Consider the following 21,118-nt stretch of genomic DNA (forward strand, 5'->3'; position numbering starts at 1 on the left):
CAATTTTTCTGAAGATTCTGGGGCCTGCACCTCCTCTTCCGCGCGCCTCCCGGTTGCTGGCTTGGGCTTTGGGGGTTTTGGCGGCTCCCCCTTCCGGGCCCAGCATTCTGCTGCTCGATGGCCCGTCTTCCCACATACAAAGCATTCCGGTTTAGGTTTGTTGTAGTCTCCTCTGGAGGGAATCCCCGGCCTCCCTCCGGGTCTTTCTTGCTTCCTCGTTTCTCCTCGACCTCTCGCCACCGGTCTTTGCTGGCCGCTGCTGCTTCTGAAGCGCTTTACTTGGGCCAGGGTGGATTCGACGCGCCCCGCTAGTTGAATCCATCCCTGGAGCGTTTCGGGGTCATCTCTGTGCGCTGCCCAGCTGAAAATCTCGGGGCGTAGTCCCTCTTTAAATAACTCCACTTTGGTCACTTCAGACCACTCTGGTACCCTTTCCGCGAGGTGGAGGAATTCCTCTGCGTACTCGGGCACTGTTTTGTCCCTCTGCTTTATTCCTTTCAGCTGGTCTCGAGCCCTCAATTGCTCTAGCCGGTCTCTGAACCGGTTTTCCAGTGCGGCGAGGAAGCGGGGCACTGACCTCAGACATGGGTCGTGTCTGGCATGGAGTTGCACGTACCAGCTGGCTGCTCCTCGCTTTAGTGTGTTGCCGATGGCTCGAACCCTGCTTGCTTCGGAGGGGAATGTGTGTGCATTGTCTTCCATGTATCCTCTGATGCTAATTAGAAAAAAGTTCAGTTCATCTGATTCCCCTCCGTATTCCAGTTTGAGATCCTCCCTTCTCGGCATCCATTCTGCGGCCCGTTGATGCTGTCTAGGAGGCATGGGGAAGGGTTGCATCAGGTTTCCTCGGGCGGCTCCTTGGAACACGCCGCGCCCCACTCCGGTGGTCATTCTGCGCGGCTCCCGAAAGTCTGCCGCCGCTGTCGGCCCTTCCGCCCATCCGCATACTGGCCTCGCTGTAGCTCCCTCATCTCGCCTTTCCTCGTCGTACGGCACATCCTCCTCCTCTTCCTGGATCCCCCGCTCCTCTCCGCCTTCGTCTGCAAATCCACTGGACCCGATCCCTGGCCCCAGTGGCCTTTCCACCCCGACGCCCATTCGGGGGGTTGGGAGCTCTGTTGGAGATGGCGGCCTCAGAGTTCCCAGAGCTCGCTGGCGCTCCACTTCGCGCGCCATTCTGTCTCGGAACTCCAGTTCCTGCCAGTATTCCGCATCCCCCTCGTCCCTTGCCGCCACGGGACTCTGCGTTGACGCTCGCTGGCCCCTCTGGCTCCAATCTCCTTCTTTACTTGGCTCTCTCTCGGCGCCATATCGGATGGGCTCCTTTTGGAGATTCTCTTCCAATAGTGGCACCAACCTCCCCACGGTTTCCGACAGCCTGGATAAATTTGTTTCCAGGATGGATAACCGCAGGGCCACGGTCTCCGGCATGCTTCCTCCAGATCCCCAACTGGTTTCTGCCGCCGCCGGACCGCCTCTTCCCCCTCTGGGAATCCTCTGAGTCACGCCGTCCGGCTTGGGGTACCCCGTAGAGGAAGCTATGGCTTGCAATGTCTCTTCCGCCAACGGCCGAGCTCCCAGCGAAGGCCCCTTTGCTCCGTCATGGCTTTGATCTCCTTCCCTGCTCATTATCACTTCACTGCAAATTTGCAGGAGGGTGAGAACTGGATTCTTGACTTAATTGTCCTGCTCACTTCAAAGGATCAGTCTGAACGCAGATTAGAGATAACTGCTCTCAAATCCAATCTTTATTGAAGAACACATGACTTTGGAAAAGTCAAGAATGACTCAATGTTTACATACAACTACTTTTATAACTTTTGATGCTACGTAACACCACACGTAAATATCATCATCAAGTCCCACCTCCAATATCACATTACTACCATTTTCACACACTAAACCAATTATAATTGTTTATACTTTCGGTCCCAAGTTCCCAGGCGTATTCTATCTTCTTCTGCCAGGTGCTTCTGGGATTGTTTATGTTATGACTCCCAGTTACAGGGCTGAATTACCAAAGCCCTGTAACTGGGTTCCATGACATGACCCATGAAAGAGAAGGTGGCAGATGAAAGAGAAGATGGCAAAAACAATCACAGTGGCAATATTTGGTGTGGGCAAATCACACATTAGGATTGACATCTCTTATATCTTTCAGAACATTTTTTTTTAATTTTTAGATTGCATCTGATTTTGGAAACTAAGCAGGGTCAGCCCTTGTTAGGTCTTGGATAGTAGATTGCAAATGAATACCAGGCCATATTGTAGGCTATATTTTAGATCAGTGGTTCTCAACCTGTGGGCCATGGCCCAGCAGTGGACCATGAGAATGAAAATCCAGTCTGCGAACCTCCTTACTCTTTATTTATTTAATTAATTTTATTTACACCCCTTTCCACAAAGGTGATCACATCAGCTCTAGATTATTAAATATGGTTTTCTGTGAGTGAGCTTTCCACAAAGCTGACCACATCAGCTCTAGATTATTAAATATGGTTTTCTGTGAGTGAGCAGATGCCGACTACTGGATGGCATATGTTCTGTTTCAGAAACTAGAGCTGATACGGTCTATCCAATGCATTTTCTGAATCAGCATCACAAATAAGCAAACCAAATCTAAAGTTGACCAAAAACTGATTTGTAAGTCTTTTGGTACTAACGTTGGAGAGTGGTCCCTGGTCAAAATGGTCTCTGGTCAAGTGAGCCCTGGTCAAGTGGTCCCTGGTCAAAAAAGGTTGAGAACCACTGAGGAAAGACCTGGCAAAATAAACTCTGAGTATTCTTTGCCTAAGACAACCCTATGAAATTCACGGGCTCCCCATAAGTCAACAGGGGACCTGAAGGCACATGAAAACAAACACATGTCACCCATTTGTAGTTGAATCAGTTTCACGTCACTTTAACCATCAAAGTACCCTGCTACAAAATTTTAGAAACTCTGATTTAGTGGTTTTAATTTTATGCAGAAAAGCCACTAGAACTCTCTAACAGAAAATTCTAAATATTTCATCAGGTTGCAAATCTCTGGATGCCTTAGGATACGTGCATGCCATATCCTTAGGATACGTGCAGGCCATATCCTAAAGCATCCATAACTGATATATCCATATGAATATATCCACCACATGTGGTGCAAACATGCCCTTAGTCACGCCACATGTGGCACTCTGAAGTAAAAATAGGCCATGGAGCTGGAGCCTCCCCAGTGAGCATTTTGCTGTACAGTGCAAACGACTAAATGTCTTTAAAAAACAAAATAAGAAAAAGGGCTGATTTCTTTTTCCACCTGGTAAGATAGTGGGTGAAGTTTCACAGGGGCCCAGGAAAAGAAACAGAACAACTCAGCAGAGAGGGAGAAAGCAAAGTAGGAGAAGTAGAGTCCTTCTGAAAAAGAAAGTGGCACCAGCAGAGCATCCAAGGTGATGTTCTTTCCCAAGATCCTGGGTGTTTATGTGCATCACATATTTTGATTTCAAATCATGAATGCATGTCAGGGTACCTTCACAGGATAACACGAGAAGGAGCTCTCAGCCTCATGCACCATCTTGCTATTTTGGACCAGAGTTAGATTGTTATACTTTCTGGAGTAAGAAAAGAGACAATGCTGTGACATTGAAGAAGGCACCCCAAGAGGATCACTATATTGCAAATTTCCTCCCTTCTACTCAGCATCACCAGCTGCCACTACCAGATATTGGAAACCATCCAAAATGGCAGTGCTGGCTGATGTGGTGCATCACAATAGCAAGCCATATCATTCATCAATTTCAGTGGTACACCCATGGTGACCATAACATATAGCATCGCTTCTATGTTCTGATTGTTAATCATTTTAATTAGCAGTCATTAACATTTCAGCTAATAGATAATATTTCTTTGAATGATTTAATATACCAGACACTGGTTTATTTGTTTCTTGGGAGCGGTTGGAGTGGTAAATACATTACAAGGTATAGTCAGAATTTTTAAGGAGCTCTCCAAGGTATCCTACGACTAACTTCAAATCAGGGTTGGTTCCTTACAAACCTCCTTTAAAATTCAGACTAATGTCCGGAGAAACCGAAACATGGAATCACTTTATTGATTTCATGTTTATCCAGTTCAATGTTACAATATGTCCATAATGAATCCATGTTGAAATAAAGAAACAAAATTAAAAAATTAAATAGTTTTCAAATGGTTTATGATTCCATTGTTACATGGCCCAAAAATAGATCCTTGGCGAATTAATCAGAAATGGTTTCTTAACCTGAAATGATGGGAATGTATCAAAAGTGAAATATCTCCTTACCTGGGGTTAAAACTAAAATTGTACTAAGTGTCTACCTGAGTGATGTATATGGGCACTCTTCTGTCTACCTGAGTTAATCTATAAAGAGTCACAAGGGAATATCTGAGAAATGTGCGAGGAATGTGCTGAAACTGCTTGATTTCAGTCCTTGGGAATGCTACATTTGTCAGATAACTATATATTTTAGCCAGAGCCCTTTGTTATCCTGGGGTCTGCCTTCTCAAAAGCCATCAATTCTTTTAAATTGCATGTCAAGAAGGAGTCCACTTTATAACTAACAAATGGGACCAGGAGGAAAATAAAGGGACCAGAGGTACTGCCCTGCCTTGTGTGACCAGAGGGATTTTGCACAATCATAAATAACAATGCTCCATCCTCAAAGGAAAGGACTACTACTCAGAAATATTTGTATCATCTCAAATAATGTGGAATCAACAGATAAAGCATCATCTAGATCCATGTAATTAAGGAATGGTCCAGATTTAAACTTTTGTGTAAGGCAATGTTATTTCTGTATCTTCTGTGGCCACAATCCAAAGAAATTTTGGGTTTTATGTTATCTACTCAGTCATGTACTAAAAATATGGAACAGAGCATCTTTACCATTTAAAAAAAATCAAAACTAATTCTTTTAGTAAAGATGATTATACAGCTGGTGTCTGGGATCTCCAGCCAAAGCAGTTGCCAAAGGAGGCTTAAAAATTATAATGAAGGATTGGGGTGGGGATATTCAAGTGCGGGTTGCTCCTTGGAAAGAAGAATCTCTCTTTTATAAATTCTCCACTAGAGGTGTTTAAAAAAAATTGGATAAGAAATAAAGAGAGGAATTGGAGATGTGAGAGAGGAATGTGTGGCGAGCAAAGGAGAGGAAAAGAAAAGAATGAGTAAAGGAAAGAGAATGAGAGAAAGACTAAGCACAAAAGATGAAGACAAGAAACAAAGAGGGAGACGGAAAGAAATAAAAATTGAGAAGGACAGAATATGATGATACGAAGTGTTTCATTCTGAATTGTCTCATCATGAGTTTTTCATGGTAAACACATTCAGAAGTTGCTTAGCAATGCCTCTTTCTGCACAGTACTAGTAAGTGTGACTAAACTGGCAGGACTGTTGTCTCTGAAAGATCTTCCACCTGTGTCACCAAACACTACTGTTGTTGCTGCTATTATGAAGTTATCTGGTCCTGACATTTCTTAACACCAACTAGGTGTTAATGCCAACTAGGGCAGATGGAATGTGCAATCCAACAATATCTGAAGGAATGCATGTTCCACAACCCTGAAATAAAGGGAGGAGGGGGCTCATATAAAAGGAGATAGTCCCCTGACCCCTGCTGATTGATCTGTAGATTGAAAGCAGCATTCTGCATGACATGAAGAAACACGATCATGAAATAGATGCAAAGCCATGACCCCTTTCAAGGCAAGTGCAAGGATGTTTTTGCATCTGTGGCTGTCAGCAAGTGTTTGCTGAATTTAAGAGCCTGGTCTGGTCTTATGTCTTTGTTCAAAACTCTGATGGTTCAATCCCTATATATAGAATCCACAAAGAGAACCAATTCATTATCTATCATTAATAATCCAGACTTTTAAGGGAGTAATCATCAATAGGTATTGTACAACATAGCTCCCTTCTTAATCTATACAGTGCTGACGGCTCCAAGAGTAAGTCCAAAATCTTCCAGTTTTTTAAAAAAATGTTATAAATCACTGATTTATATTCAATTTGCCTCTTCTATCACAATCTATCAATAAAGTGGGAGAGAAGTGACTATTAATTTCGAAAGGGCAGCTCGAAGCTTGACCAAATCTGAATCGAACCTATTTATTTACACATTAGCTTTAACAGTTAACTATACTGTTTCAGGATTTTTTGTTTGGATCTGTTCATGGATTTAAAACTTTTTATTATAAAATCTAGCCTCAAAAACATAGTTTTTCTAGGCTTTTCAGAACTGGCAATGGTACCTCTTTCTTTCTCCATTTATGAATTTTTGAATGCCCAGTCTATTTAACATAGTCATGAGCAAACTTTGGCCCTCCAGGTGTTTTGGACTTCAACTCCCACAATTCCTGATGGCTGTAAGTTTTCCCATGCCTGATTTAACACCATTATCGCAGTTTATTGCTAGAGCTTACAGGCTATTTGTTGTGGTTTTTGAAAAATTGTGCCTTACTGCTTGGCCAGCCAGCCTGCAAATATACAATTCTGTTGAAGATGCAGTGTCTCAACTATTTAATATACATACATACAATATATGATCAAACCTTTCTATCTGCAGCATGAAAACTTTTAAATCATTATTCATCTTAACATGTGCATTTCTGTGTTGCTCATTGGATGTGTTGGCTAAAAGGTTACCATGCATCATTGTAGATATTTTCAAAAAAATAGCAGATGTCCTTTCAATTTCAATAAAAATTCTTACAGATCTAACAAATACAGCTTTAACACTTCTGCACGTTTGCTTCTTTCAGTGAACCTTTTTTCCCCTACTCTCCCTACTTCTTAAAAATAAGGATGTCTCATGAGAGATGCATTCTCTTTACAAACTCACACATCCACCTTTCTTTTGTTTCAGTATTTTCTCTCCACCACACCTTTGCCAAAGGTGTTTTTAGCCAATTTCTACAGTTATAGACAATAGAAACTGTTCTGAAAGGAGGCCTATACAATGAAAGAGAGTTTTCATTTTGAACTGGGAGTGTACCATTCCACTTCACTGTTTTATTTATAGAGATTCAAAACAAAAGTAACAGTCCAAGCTAGGCACTTATAAGACTGCAAGATCTGCACAACTTCTGCTCTCAACCATAAATCAATGCTATATGACACAGCGTAAGGGCACTTGAAGTACAACTGGTCCCCCAAATCACATATTCTGTATCCACAGATTCAACCAGCCACAGGTCGAAAATATTCCATAAAACAAAACAACCAAAAAGCGACCTATGGTTTTGCCATCTTATATAATGGGCATCACTACACTATGCCACTGTACATTATGGGTCTTGAAAATCCACACATTTTGGTATCCTTTGGAGATCTTGGAATCAAGTCCAGTGGATACCATGAAAGTATTAAGAAAGGGTGATTTTCCTGATACGTAGAGGGCACATGTGTCTTCACTAACTTGATCTGTCACTATTAAAAGACAGAGAAGCCTTCTACCTGGAAGACTGAAATATCTTGGCATAATTAGGAACTAGTATCCAAGATGTTAATTACTAATGTCCTCCTCGGCGTGGAAAATGGAACAACAGCACCTCCCTATGGCCGAGTGGAGAATAGCCTCCAGATGTCGAAGATGAAAAAGCCTTGCCTCTGTCTATTGTCTGTCTTTATTGTTAATTATGATGGCATTTAATGTTTGCCTTGTATGTATTCTATAGTCCACTCTGAGTCCCCTCGGGGAAATAAAGCAGAATATAAATAAAGTATAATATTATACTATTATTATTTTTCCTGTGTCTTCCACCATACAACACCCTCTCAAACACCCCAAGTTAAGATGAAAGTCACAAGTATATATGGATAAGATCTCTTTGTGGTTTTACCAACAGAGTTATGGGTAATGACTATGAAAAGCAGGGTTTTTTTGGCTGCGGTGCCAATATTATAACATGATCAACTGAGAAGACAAGGCCATGTAGAACATATACTTCCACTGTTTAAGATTCCACATTCAATTAGGAATTTCATGTGGTGCTGTTTTATTTATGATTTCTATTTCAATCTTGAGACCTTGTGACAAAGCCAGCTATGATTATAATATAAAGAACCTCTTTATGGTTCTGCAAGTATTTATAAGCCTTTTTTGTCACGCACAAACACAGAACAGTTCCTTATGGTGCCAGGAGCATTTGGGAAAGTTCACCTCAGGGAAATGTATCTTGGAAGCAACCTCCCATTTTATGGGATAGCTTGCCTGAAAGTGAAGAAGGCTGCCAAGAGGAGAAAAAAAGGGACTCTGAAGGCCTCTGGAGATGTAAACCTAAATTAATTAACATATTAGACTGGATAGAGTAATTAGCTAATTTCTGATTCAGAGCCTCCACATTTTTGAATACCTAGGTGCAATCCACAATAAATTTGTTTTAAAGTAATCGCACAGCCTTTTAACCTTTATACATATTTTGTGTCAAGTAAACCATTGTCGGGACCACTTTCCATCTGGAAATGTTATCACTGCGAAAGTCCACGCAGATCCAGAATAGGTTTCTACAGTCACTTATGGACCCACCGTCAAGGCTCTACCTTAGGAAGGCAATCATACTCAGCCATGAGTGACTGCCGATGATGATGATGATGATGAGATAATTCTGCAAGAAAGAGCTTGACTACAGTATTTCATTAGGCATACGGCAAGTACTGCTTTTATGATTAAGGTTTCTTTTCAAAATACGAGTTTCCCTAAGGAATTTGGACTACAAGTCACAACTAACATTAACTTACATATTTAGGCACTGTTTCAGCAAAACTGGGAGCAATTTCTTCACTGTGGAAAACAGAGAAAATCCCTGTAAGTAGAAATTATTGTTGTGTGCCTTCAAATAGTTTCTGACGTATGGATACCCTTTGGCAAACCAATTACCGGGCTTTCTTAGTAATATTTGTTCAGAGGCGTTTTGTCTTTGCCTTCCTGAGACTGAGAGAGTGACTTGGCCAGTGGGTTTCCATTGCCAATCAGGGATTTGAACGCTGGTCCCCAGAGTCATAGCCCACATTAGCTCTAATATAAATGACAGTTCCAGAGAGAAAGAGAAAGATTAAGAGTTGTATACCCTTCTACATAATATATTGCCTTTCAGATCATTACTGAAATTCATGTTTTAATCCTTTAACCACAGGGACATTAGTAAAACAATTACAGAAAATGAAAAATGGTAGGCATTATACTCAATGCATATCGTAGATTTTTAAAAATTACTTCTATTTATGTCTTACATTCCTTCAGAAATAACCAGACATGTTAGAATAAGCTGATATACGAGTTAGCGTTAGAAACCACACAACATTTGCCTTAAATAAACTGCAAGCCTACACCGTTTCTACCGAGAAATGCAATCTATATTAATGAAAGATGCCGAGGGCTTTTCTAGAGATTGCTCTCATACTAGTTTTAATGATCTAACTTCCTGAAGAGGATTTGAAACATGTTAGTGGTTCAGGATGCTTAAATGAAATAGCTTTTTAATTGTAAAGAATCAACTTAGAATCACACAGAAGATTTGCATCCTAAAGCTGGCGTGCTGCTTGCCCCAGACACATAGAGCTTATGAGCAAAACCACAGGGGAAGAGGGTTAAATACAAATGCTAATACCCCACTGCATCGGCCTCATCAGATGATCTTTTGAATTAAAGTCTCGTTAAGCTTCCCCAAATCTGGAAGGAAATATAGCAGATTGCACCTCACAATGAGCACACTTCAGTCCTCTTCTTTAGATCAGAGGCACACAAAATGGTTGAAGAGTAGAGGCCATTCTGAACGTGTTTCCTCTCCCCCGTGACTCCAACAAGCTGGTGTTCACAATACATAAGGGCCATATTTCTTTGCTTCTAAGATGCCACTGACTGTAAAGTGCACATTAATTTCAGTACCACCAACAGAAGAAAAACTTTATTAATATATAAAAAGTATCCACAATCCTCAGATGCATCCCATTTTCAGAGATGTTTACATGTGGGAGGAAGTGCACCCTAGAATCGAAAAAAGAACGTATAGGGTTTGGTTCCTCTTCCTCCTCCTCTTCTCTTATGGCCAAGACCCAAAGTGGTTCACAACCCTAAAAAGTATTCAATTGAAAAACCCACAAATGATAAATATTAAAACAGAATTGAATATTAATTCTACCACATCCTTTATGAGATTTGAGTTTTCTGGTTTCAACAACTCCCAAGTCCACTATCACCATGTGTCCTAACTTGAAGAAAAAGTAGACAGAATTCATCTCTCATTCTGTGGAATTTCTTCTCTATTTTCTGACATATGTGTTCAAACCTTTTCAGCTTAAAAGTAGGCTTTTACACACATTCTTCTGCTATTTAAGATATGGATGATGAAGATATATGAGAGAGACTCTTCTGCAGTGGCACCGTAATGAGAAACTTCCTCCCAGAAGGCATGACTGAAAGTTTTTATTTCAAGACTTGTCTTTCTCAACTAACTTTTCGTTTGTTGTCGAAGGCTTTCATGGATGGAATCACTGGGTTGCTGTGAGTTTTCCAGGCTGTATGGCCATGTTCTAGCAGAATTCTCTCCTGATGTTTCGCCCACAACTATGGCAGGCATCCTCAGAGGTTGTGAGGTCTGTTGGAAACTAGGCAAGTGAGGTTTATATATTTGTGGAATGTCTATGGTGGGAGAAAGAGCTCTTGTCTGTTTGAGGCAAGTGTGAATGTTGCAATTGGCCACCATGATCTGCATTGAATGGTCTTGCAGCTTCAAAGCCTGGCTGCTTCCCGCCTGGGGGAATCCTTTGTTGGGAGGTGTTACCTGGCCCTGATTGTTTCCTGTCTGGAATTCCTTTTTTTAATAGAGTTGCTCTTTATTAATGTCCTGATTTTAGAGTTTTTTTAAATACTGGAAGCCAGATTTTGTTCATTTTCATGGTTTCCTCCTTTTATTTGCTTATTTGTTTACTTCTTTCCCCCGGAGCAGCATGCATGGCTGTGCATGATCTCTTTTGTTTTCCCTTACCTCTTTCTGGTTTTGGTGTTTTTTTTTTAATTGCTGTTTTTTAAGTTTGCTTAGTTTTGTCAGCATGGTTTTAATTGGTATGGATTTACTATTGTTTCACTGTTAGTTTTATAGCCTTGACTCTGCAAAACACATCTATTCTGGAAGTAGAAAGACAAATTACAAGTTCCTTAATAAAGTATGCAACATAATGCTCAAAGTCAACTGTAGCCAGTACTGTATTCCTTCAATTCAAAGCTGCACTTTATAAGCATATCAGAAAATGGGGTGTGTCTTAGAATTGCAGGTGTATCTTATGTATTTTGGTGTGGTTGGTGGTACGGAAATTAGGGTGCATCTTAAAATTGAAGAAATACAGTATTTAAGCCTGCTCATCAAACCCCATGAACATAATCATAAAAGCAATAACTATTACTCACACAATACTGACCTTCTAATTCTAAAGTATAGCTATTCCAAATAGTGACTGAGTTCTGGACATATGGGAAAAATACTGCATGTTTTAGAGGTCCTCTTGACCTGGTTATCTTATTTCCCATGACTCAGGCTGTATATTTAGGATGCAATCTATCAAGCCCCAACACTGTATAGCTGTCACTCATTAATGTGCTACCATAACGTAGAGCTTGAAAGCTTGATTGAGCTTGGACATAGTTTAAGCAACAATACAAAAAACATTTGGGGTCTGTGTGCAGTGCACCCGTATTTACTTAATGTTTGGACCCACATGATTTCATATTCAAAGCCCTAAATTTTTCACTACCTACTCTAATGCAAAGTTTGCCAGAACTAAACAGTGTGCATACTGCTGAGGAACTGTAAATAATTCAAAAAAAGCTGTTGCCTGCCTGTGGATTTTGAAATTTATTCCAGGACCTACTTCTAAGGTATCTTATCTTACGTTGGAGCTCCTGCCACCTTACCTTAGCCACTGTGCTTTCAGATTTATGATGGAACCCAATTAACTTCCTGGAAAAAATAATCTCAGGTAGTGGTATTTCACAGATGAGCATCTGGTAGCCAAGCAACATTAAACAGTGGTCAAGATGGCAAAAGTTGAAGAAGAGCACACAAGATAGGAGAATCTGCAGCAGTTTGCTTTTGCCCAAGTCTATTGTGTTGGGCAAAATCTCGCCCCTTCTCCTCTCAGTCTTGTTACTCTGTTAACATCTGCATCATTTTCTAAACTCTACTTTGTTTTTACCCTCCTTCTGCTAGATGGTCACAATTCATACTGTCTAAGTGGCAGACTAGTTTCCTACTATTTTTATTTTTAGAGGTTTGCAAAAGTAATGTGCAAAGTTTGAGAAGGAGATGATCCAAATTCAGTTTAAGCCCTTAAAGCACAACAGTGGGATGGCAGGCTGCTGTATTTATGTTACCTCACATTACCTTTTTCAGCTTCCATATCCCATTTTCAGGATGCTCAAGGTCATCCAATTTTTGTGCTTCCTAAAATATACACAACGAGATGCTGTCTTAAGAACACTTGCCAGGGATTTTAAATATGTGGCCCGCATTGAATGCCTGCAAAGGATCAAAACGAGAAAGTGTGATACATGCCAGGTTTATTTCCTGTAATGCTGTGTAAATGTCAGCAAAGTGTATTTTGCCATACGAAGAGATGGACAGGAAATTAATGGATTTTGGATCCAGGGTAATTGCTTGGTAGTCCATGTTTTATTTACTTATCATGGCTGTGTGGGATCAGTCAATGGAGAAGCATTTGTTAAGTGTTGCTTTTAATCATGTGCGGATTTTAGAATTTATATTTGAGAATATTGGCTGCTATTTGTTTCTCTTAGAAAGAGAAATGCAGCCCATTAGACTCGTGATGTATGAATCTGTCTTGTTTCTAGCCGGCCTCACTTTTCAGTACGATCACACAGAGCTATTTTCCATCTGATTATAAATTATTGTGCTTTTTAAGAAAATCTCCACAAATTTTTCATGTAAAAGCAAGTTTATAAGTGTATTCCCCTGAAATCCCCCTCAAGATTTGGAATAATTGGGAGTAGTGAAAACTAGACAGGTGGGTTCTGATGCCCATGTCAGATGAACACAGCTAAGGTCATTTTTAAATCGGAAAGATCAAATCTTCAAACATCCCAACATTGGGAGCATTTATCACAGGTGGCTAGACTGGTTCCTCTTTCTTCTTCCACTGGCAGGCAGAGATATTTTTATAGACAGATTATAGATAGATAGATATTTCCAAGAGTCTTCAGGCCATTAACCAATTGCTGTGGAAGGCTCTTTAAATGAATGTATACAGGCTGTATTTCTCCCTTTTTGTAGCATTTTAAATGTTTCTGAACTGTTTTAACTCAGTGCTTGGTTTGAATCTGTTTTCTCATTTAATGCCTTTCATTTTTGTCTAACCTTAAAAATGAGAGGTTTTATCAGTTCTTGGCTATACTTCTTGGGATAAAGATAGCAGGGGATTGGTCTGGATGACCCTTGCAATGTTTTCCACCTCTATGTTTCAATGAAATAAAAAATCTAGTAATATCTGCCCTTTCTGGAAGCTCTTCTGGCCAAGTTCATCCTACCACAACCCTTGAGATACTATGAGTCAGCCCTCCACATTTATGGGGTTAGGGACTCAGGATCCTTGCAAAACTGGAAAAAACTGCAAATAAAAGCGTATTTTATTACTGGAAAGAACACTTTTCTAGAAGTCTCTAGATCTTCCAGAGATTCCTAGTAAAGGTAAAAGTTTCCCCTGACGTTAAGTTCAGTCATGTCCGACTCTGTGGGTTGGTGCTCATCTCCATTTCTAAGCCGAAGAGCCAGCGTTGTCCATAGACACCTCCAAGGTCATGTGGCCAGCATGACTGCATGGAGCGCTGTCACCTTCCCGCCGGAGCGGTACCTATTGATCTACTCACATTTGCATGTTTTCGAACTGCTAGGTTGGCAGAAGCTGGGGCTAACAGCAGGCACTCATTTTGCTCCCCGGATTTGAACCTGCAACCTTTTGGTCTGCAAGTTCAGCAGCTCAGCGCTTTAACACACTGCGCCACCGGAGGCCCCATTCCTAGATTCCTAGAGAGAACATATTTATCAAATCTGTGAATAAGCAAATCCGCAAAATTGAAACCCACAAGACATATAGGACTGGCTGTAGCATTTACAATTTACTAGCTTGGGGATCCGGCAGTGCCCAGGTTATTTGAAAAAGGTGTTGTTTGTTGTGGGGTGTTAGATAATTTGTAGTTCTATTTCTTGGGGAAAAGCCCGTCTTTCCTGTGGTTTTTTTTATGAATTAGAAAATGTGGGTGAACTGCAATTCCCAAAATTGTGGGCCAGTCACCCCAAACCCCACTAGTATTCAAAATTGGCCATGTTGGGTGTGTGTGCCAAGTTTGGTCCAGATCTAACGTCAGCTGGGTTCAGTGCTCTCTTGATGCAGGTGAACTACAACTCCCATATACCAAGGACAATCACCCCCAAACCAGGCCAGTATGCACAGTTGGCCATGTCAGGTCTGTTTGCCAAGTTTGGAGCAGATCTGATTTTGGCTAGGTTCAGTGCTCTCTGAATAAGGGCAAACTAGAACTCCCTAAATCAAGGTCAATTCCCACAAACTCCTGTGGTATGTTGTGTTGGTCATGGGGCTTCTCTGTGCCAAGTTTGGTCCCAGTCCATTGTCAGTTGGAGGCACAGTTTCTCTGGATGCAGTTGAACTATAACTCCCATAAATCAAGGTCAATGAGGCAGTGGGTGGGCTCATGCAAATTCCACACCAATGGAGAGAGAAAGGAACCCTGGGAGGTGTCTTTGGTGGAGGAAAAACAGAAAATCTATGGTGCAATTGTCCCCGTCTGAAAGCCTTCACTTGGGTGGTGGGAAGTATGTTGTTTGCAGAGGACATTGGCAGGGCTCTTGGACACGTTCGTGGCAGCTGCTATAACCCGCAATGTCCTTGGATGGAGTGCCTTTAGTGGCTCCTCAGCACTGGGAGTTGTAGCTGTTTGTGGAGGTGGGAGCCTGCCTGTGTAAATTGGCACTTCTGCCATATACACACATTCAGATTTTCACTTTTATTATGTGTATAGATGTCATAATTATTGATCTGATGTACATTCTAAACTTGAAATAAAATTTAAATTTTGTAAACCGCTCTGACTGCCTTTGTAGTGAATGAAAACAGTAAAAATTCTCTAAATAAAGAAATAAGCCTCTACCCAAACAACCAGGTTAATGGGATACTGTCTTAACGGTGCTTGCCAGTGATTTTAAATACATGGCCCATATTGAATGCTGCCAAGGATCAAAGTTGGACAGTGTATAGTAGAGGCTTATTTCCTGTAATGCTTTGTAAATGTCAGTTAAAAGTATTTTGTTAAATACACAAATCCAAGGTGAGTAGCAATCAAACATTTAGCCTGCAAATTCATATAGGGTTGTTGTTATGTGTATGTGTTTGTGTGTGTGTGTGTGCGCGCGCACGTGAATTTCAAAATGATTTTCTTCTTCTTGCAAAATTCTATAAGCCAAAGAATTCCAATTACTTCACAATCACAAAGTCACCCTTTGTTAGTTCCAGTCAAATTGATTTTGGTGTCAGAGTAATGGGTAAAATTGCAGGTTCGCTCTTTGATACTCATTCTGCAAAGTTTTCAGTGGAGCATGCATATAGGAGCACAGATGTAAGCTGCATTTGTTATTAAAGCAAGCAGAGTATGGAGTGTCTGCAAATGACTATTCTGTTAAACCACAACACTGTTGCATTAGTCCTATCTTCGCTTGGAGCTTATTGCTTATTGCATGGCCCTCTCAGAGTTGCAACACGTTGCCCTGCTGTTGGGTCATTTCAAACCGATTCCTTTCCTGCTTGTAAAGATCTGTTACTTGATCATGGATTTTCCCATTATCTGGGAAACACAACTAAGGGGTATAGTTACTCCTCCAGATAAATGATGATGTGATCATTTTAGGTTGCATTTATTGGATGTCAACAGTTGCCCAATGAGAATTACAATTTGAGTAGAACGATGAAGGCCTTGAGATTAAATTGATGCTGCTACAGAAACTACTACCACACTCATCATATCAATAGTTTCTGTGCTGACACTTCCTATTCACAGTGTCAGCTACTGGACACTGATGTAAAAGTGCTCCACATGAGTGAGAAGGTGTCACAAAGTTGACAGAGCATCCAGTTCTTAATGAGCTGCCAAAGTAACTTGTTAGAAAAATGAGTAACTTACTTTTTTATTAGTTCCCCCAGTTTCAGCTTTCTGTATTTAGGAAAAGGAAGTTTTCCTATTGTTCCTGAACCTCAGTAAAGTTGGAAGAGATCCTGCCATACAGTAATAACTAGTCAAAGCACTCCAAACAGATAGCCATCCAACCTCTACCAAAAAAAACCTTCAGAGAGGGAGACACCACTAACACCAGCATATTCCAATGTCAAACAACTCTTACTGTCAGAATTTTTTTCCTTATGTTTAGGTGGAATCTCTTTTCCTGCAGTTTGAATCCATTAATCCATATCCTAGCCAAAAAAAAAAAAGCTCATGCCACCCACAACATGGCACCCTTTCAAAATTTAAATATGACTATCATGTTCCCTCTTATCCTTTCTCTTCTCCAACCTAAACAAAGCCACTCCTCGTAGGGCTTGGCTTCCATTTTGGTTTCCATCCCCGGGCATGTTACAAATTGTCCTTATCTGTCTGGAATTGTGGTGCCCAGAAATAGACACAGTATTCCAGGTGAGGTCTGACCAAGACAGAATAAAAGTGAAAATATTTCATTTATTTATTTATTTATTACACGCATTTATACCCCGCCCTTCTCCCCGAGGGGACTTGGAGCGGCTTACATTCTGCCACGAGGGCCAACAACAAATATACTATAAAACAAAACAATTAAAACATGATAAAACATGATAAAAACATGATAAAATGTATATAAAAATTAAAACGCTTAAAAATATGACTTCTTTCAACCCACTATTTTCCTAATTGAAGCAACCTACAGCCTCACTTCCACTTCACTTGCTGCACAGAATCTGCTGGTTCCCATCTCATGGCGCTGATCTACTTCCGGTGGGACTCAGCACCACAAATGAAGAGGAAGCATTGTAAGTCACCACACCAGCAACAAAGTAGGCTTCCCATGTTGCACAGGAAACAATTGGGGGGGGGGGGAGAGATAGGCGACCGACCTTTTCCCCTTGGGGTGGGGATAGGGAGGAAGGCGGATGATGTGGCCTGATGCAGAAGATGCCGTCATCCTTCTGAACTGTAATTCCTGGTACAGTAGAGTCTCACTTATCCAAGCCTCGCTTATCCAAGCCTCTGGATTATCCAAGCCATTTTTGTAGTCAATGTTTTCAATATATCATGATATTTTGGTGCTAAATTCGTAAATACAGTAATTACAACATAACATTACTACAACATAACATAACTACTTTTTCTGTCAAATGTGTTGTATAACATGATGTTTTGGTGCTCAATTTGTAAAATCATAACCTAATTTGATGTTTAATAGGCTTTTCCTTTATCCCTCCTTATTATCCAAGCTATTTGCTTATCCAAGCTTGTGCCGGGCCATTTAGCTTGGATAAGTGAGACTCTACTGTACTTCAGTCTTGCAAGAAGTCCTTTTTATTTTATTAGTGGCCAATTTGTTATCCCAGCAGGCAAGGTTGGCACTAACACCTGAGGCGCTGGCAAGCCCCACTGCTGATTGGTCTGGCTCATTGTTAAGGCATTTCTTTCTGGCCTGGCACTCCAAGCAGTGCCACGAAGCTGAATTGGCACTTTACTGTAGAACAAACAAAAAATAAAACAGTGGGTTCTGCCAAAGGCATACAATCTAAAATAGATGTGTGTACACATACATAGAGGGAAGGAAAGAATAATAAAACATAAATCTGCACAATACAATTGTAAAACAAATTATCCAGATAAAATTCAATACAATACAATATCATTCAAACAGACCAAGACAGGTAATCAAAATATACAAGATTATAGAACAATATTAAACTACAGCTCAAAAAAGCTTTGGAAAACAAGAACATTTTTACCTGAGATTAAAAAATAACAAGGGAAGGAGCAGTTCTCAAATGTTCCTGGAAGCAATTCCAAGAATACGGAGCAGAGACTAAAAGGATCAAGCCGAGCCAAGGAAGAGGAAATCCTTGGTTAGGTGAGATGCCTAAAATTCCTAGAATAAAATTCCTTGAATAAGAAGAAATAAGGTATGAAAGATTGGAAACTACAAGTGTTAGGACCAATAACCTGATATTGTCATCTACAAATCTAACTTCTCCATGATCTTGAAAATATGATTGTCCTTCAGTACATAAAGCTAACAGAACAGGAGGAAATGTTTCCATTGAATCAGGCTGGCAAAGTTCTTCTTCAGTCATGCATTTCATGGATTAAATATGAAAGCATTTTTAGCCATCAAAAGACCACCAGGCCTAAAAAGGACAGCCTGCAACTCTTGCATTTCTGCTGAACTGTTAAAGGCTATTTTTATGTCCATGCTTTTGTTACTTGATGTGTCAGCTGAAGGTGGAATGCACATCTTTTCTGTAGATCTAAAAGGAGGGAGTTCAGGGTCAGGACTGTAAGCATAAGGCTGGGATTATAGGGTTGCAAAGCCTGCTACGAGGTTTTTCTAAAGAAATACCAGCCCCGATTCATCCAGGATGGATAACTGCTGTAACACATGCACACCCTGCTTCTGAGTACTGAGAAGTGTTGTTTAGATATGTAGTTATATATCTACATCCCACTCTATTTGGCAAGATCTCAAGGTGACGTGAAGGTTAGAATTTATGAACAGTTTAAATCAATTTAAATCAATGTAAACAATAGAGGAAAAACATATTAACACACAGTGACAAGTTTAAAATAGGTCAAAAAAGTTATGAACATATAAAACCATGCATGTAAATATTTTGAAGTTTAAAAGTTAGGCTTCAAAAGCGTTGGTAAATAGTCATGTTTTCACTTGGTGCCTAAAAAGGGCCAGCATTGGCACTGGTCAGGTTTCCAAGGGGAGAGCATTCCATGGTGTGTGTGTTGGGGGGGGGGGGGATGAGGGTTTTCTAGCACTTGAAGTACTGGTGGTTTGCATATTAATGTGTCACACAACATCTATTTACCACTGAAAGTACACTGCAGTACCTGTATTTTCAGCCAAACAAGTGTGCCATTGCAATGTGCATACAGGTATGTGTGCCAGAAGTATGTCATAGAATCATGCTACAGCACTGCCTCTTAAACTGTGGGTCCCAAACACAAATGGGGGCCTTTTAGCTCAAGGTTGGGATCATGAAAAAATTGCAACAGTAAAAGGTTTCAGAACATCACCTAGTGGCTGTTTTAGACATTTGCACAAATGTGTTGTGTAGCATTTACACTGGGCTCTGCAGAAGATGCTTCAGCTTAGGCCAAAACTGGTCATGAGTGGAAATGTTTGAGAAGCTCTGCACTAGAAGACCTAGAGAAGCTTACCAATCCTTTTTGGGACGAATATTTTTGGAGCGTGGGGAAAGGAAACCCTAGATATCCAATTCCTGGATAAGGGGAGGCATGCTGAATTTTATATTTATTTAATGCAATGTGGGAAAGCACAAAACTTGGTCTCCATTCCTGGTGCAATTGCCCACTCCTGTTTTAGGCATACAACAAAAATGTAACATGGAAGATGACTCAAAATACAGCACTATAGATTTCATTCATCCATACTTAGCCATTGCTTCTTGGCCTTTTGACCAAGATCAAGCATGGCAAAGATCCCCTGCTTATTGGACAAGTTAGGAACCAAAGTACTGTCAAAAAATGGAAATTGGTAAAATATGGAACCCAATGTTGTGTTTTCACTTTAATGCAGCTTCATTTTAATCTAGTTTTATTTTTTAATTCAGATGTATTTTAAATCAGTTGAATTTTATTTTGGTTTTATTTTAATATATGCTAAAAGAGTGGACCATGCATCAAATATACAGGTTCTTGATATACTAGTAATTCAGTTGGTTGGGACAGGTGCCATTGAAAAGTGGGGGATGACTCTGCTTAAGGGAAGCTCATTGAAACTCAATCAAGACTAACTTAATTCCCATTCCTTTAAATGGGTTCTTAAACATGATTAGATTTGGATCTAACTCTATAGCCAAAGGAATATGCAATTCATCCACATAGCACTTTTCTGTCTGGTTCTCTTTGCTGCTCCATGGGGGATTTTGTGATTAATATATATAATTAAAACATGACCACAATATGCATTTAGTGGTTAAGAATTTCCTGACTTTGGTGTGCTCAGTTTCTTGACCTGGCACAATAAAGCCTTTAAATCACTCTTGTCCTGGAGCAGTTGCACTGGGTCCAGTGAAATCATTATACAGTAAGCTGTTAAAAAGCTGAGCCTTAATCACATTGAGGTTGGCAGCATTTATTTATTTAACCCAGATCAGCATAGAATAAAATAGTATAGCTCAGATTCAGGACTTCAAATAAGGAGGGAGGCATGAACTATAAGAAAAACCAAGAATTTTGGAGGGAGAGAGAGATGTTCAATCAGAATATAAAATAAATAAAAAAGGTAAAACCCATCAATAGGTGGGTGGTCAAATCTGCTTTGGGTTTTAGTCTGAAATTTAAAGGACAGGGTTAAGGCTTTAGATATCCTCTTTAAGGTTTATAATTTACAGAGAAATACATGCCCCACGGAGATGGAAATTAAAAGCTGCTAGAAACCTCCTCCGTTCTGCACTACTTAATCTTCAGCCAATATGGAGCATTAAATTTAGAGAGAAAGCAAAGATTTTTTTTAGTCCACATAAGTAGATGTGTTTGAAAACATCTTCAGCTCACTAAATTTTCCATTACGTATATATAAATGTTTTAACATTCATTCACTACTAACTGTATTCACATGTGTCTTCAAATTGGTCACATTTATTTCAAGGACAGAGATTTTTGTTGTTGTTGGTGATGTTTAGCTGCACAATGCAAAAGCTTTTTCAATACATAATAGCTAATATTATATTAAAACAAATTTTCCAAGATGAAGAGGCTCTTCAGTTTAGAAATGGAGATGAGCACCAACCCCCAGAGTCAGACACAACTAGACTTAATGTCAGGGGAAA

At 40.3% G+C, this 21,118-nt stretch overlaps 2 protein-coding genes and 1 long non-coding RNA gene across 4 annotated transcripts in view; all 3 read right to left on the minus strand.

The window, feature by feature from the left end:
- The window catches only part of LOC134298048 (uncharacterized), a 5,644-nt gene extending 3,590 nt beyond the window's left edge, over window positions 1-2,054 (minus strand). The window contains exon 1 of the mRNA XM_062977518.1: window positions 1-2,054. Coding sequence (XP_062833588.1) covers window positions 1-1,629 — 1,629 coding nt within the window. The 5' untranslated portion in view covers window positions 1,630-2,054.
- Window positions 1-21,118, minus strand: part of ppm1l (protein phosphatase, Mg2+/Mn2+ dependent 1L) — a 233,233-nt gene that overhangs the window by 140,969 nt on the left and 71,146 nt on the right. The gene's annotated exons all lie outside the window — the stretch shown is intronic.
- The window catches only part of LOC134298049 (uncharacterized), a 64,306-nt gene that overhangs the window by 18,873 nt on the left and 24,315 nt on the right, over window positions 1-21,118 (minus strand). Inside the window, exon 1 of the long non-coding RNA XR_010005029.1 lies at window positions 2,051-21,118. This exon is cut by the window's right edge and continues 24,315 nt beyond it. This is a non-coding gene — a long non-coding RNA (uncharacterized LOC134298049). The remainder of the gene's footprint in view (window positions 1-2,050) is intronic.

Source organism: Anolis carolinensis, chromosome 3 (genome assembly GCF_035594765.1).
Source record: "Anolis carolinensis isolate JA03-04 chromosome 3, rAnoCar3.1.pri, whole genome shotgun sequence".
Classification (NCBI taxonomy): domain Eukaryota; kingdom Metazoa; phylum Chordata; class Lepidosauria; order Squamata; family Dactyloidae; genus Anolis; species Anolis carolinensis.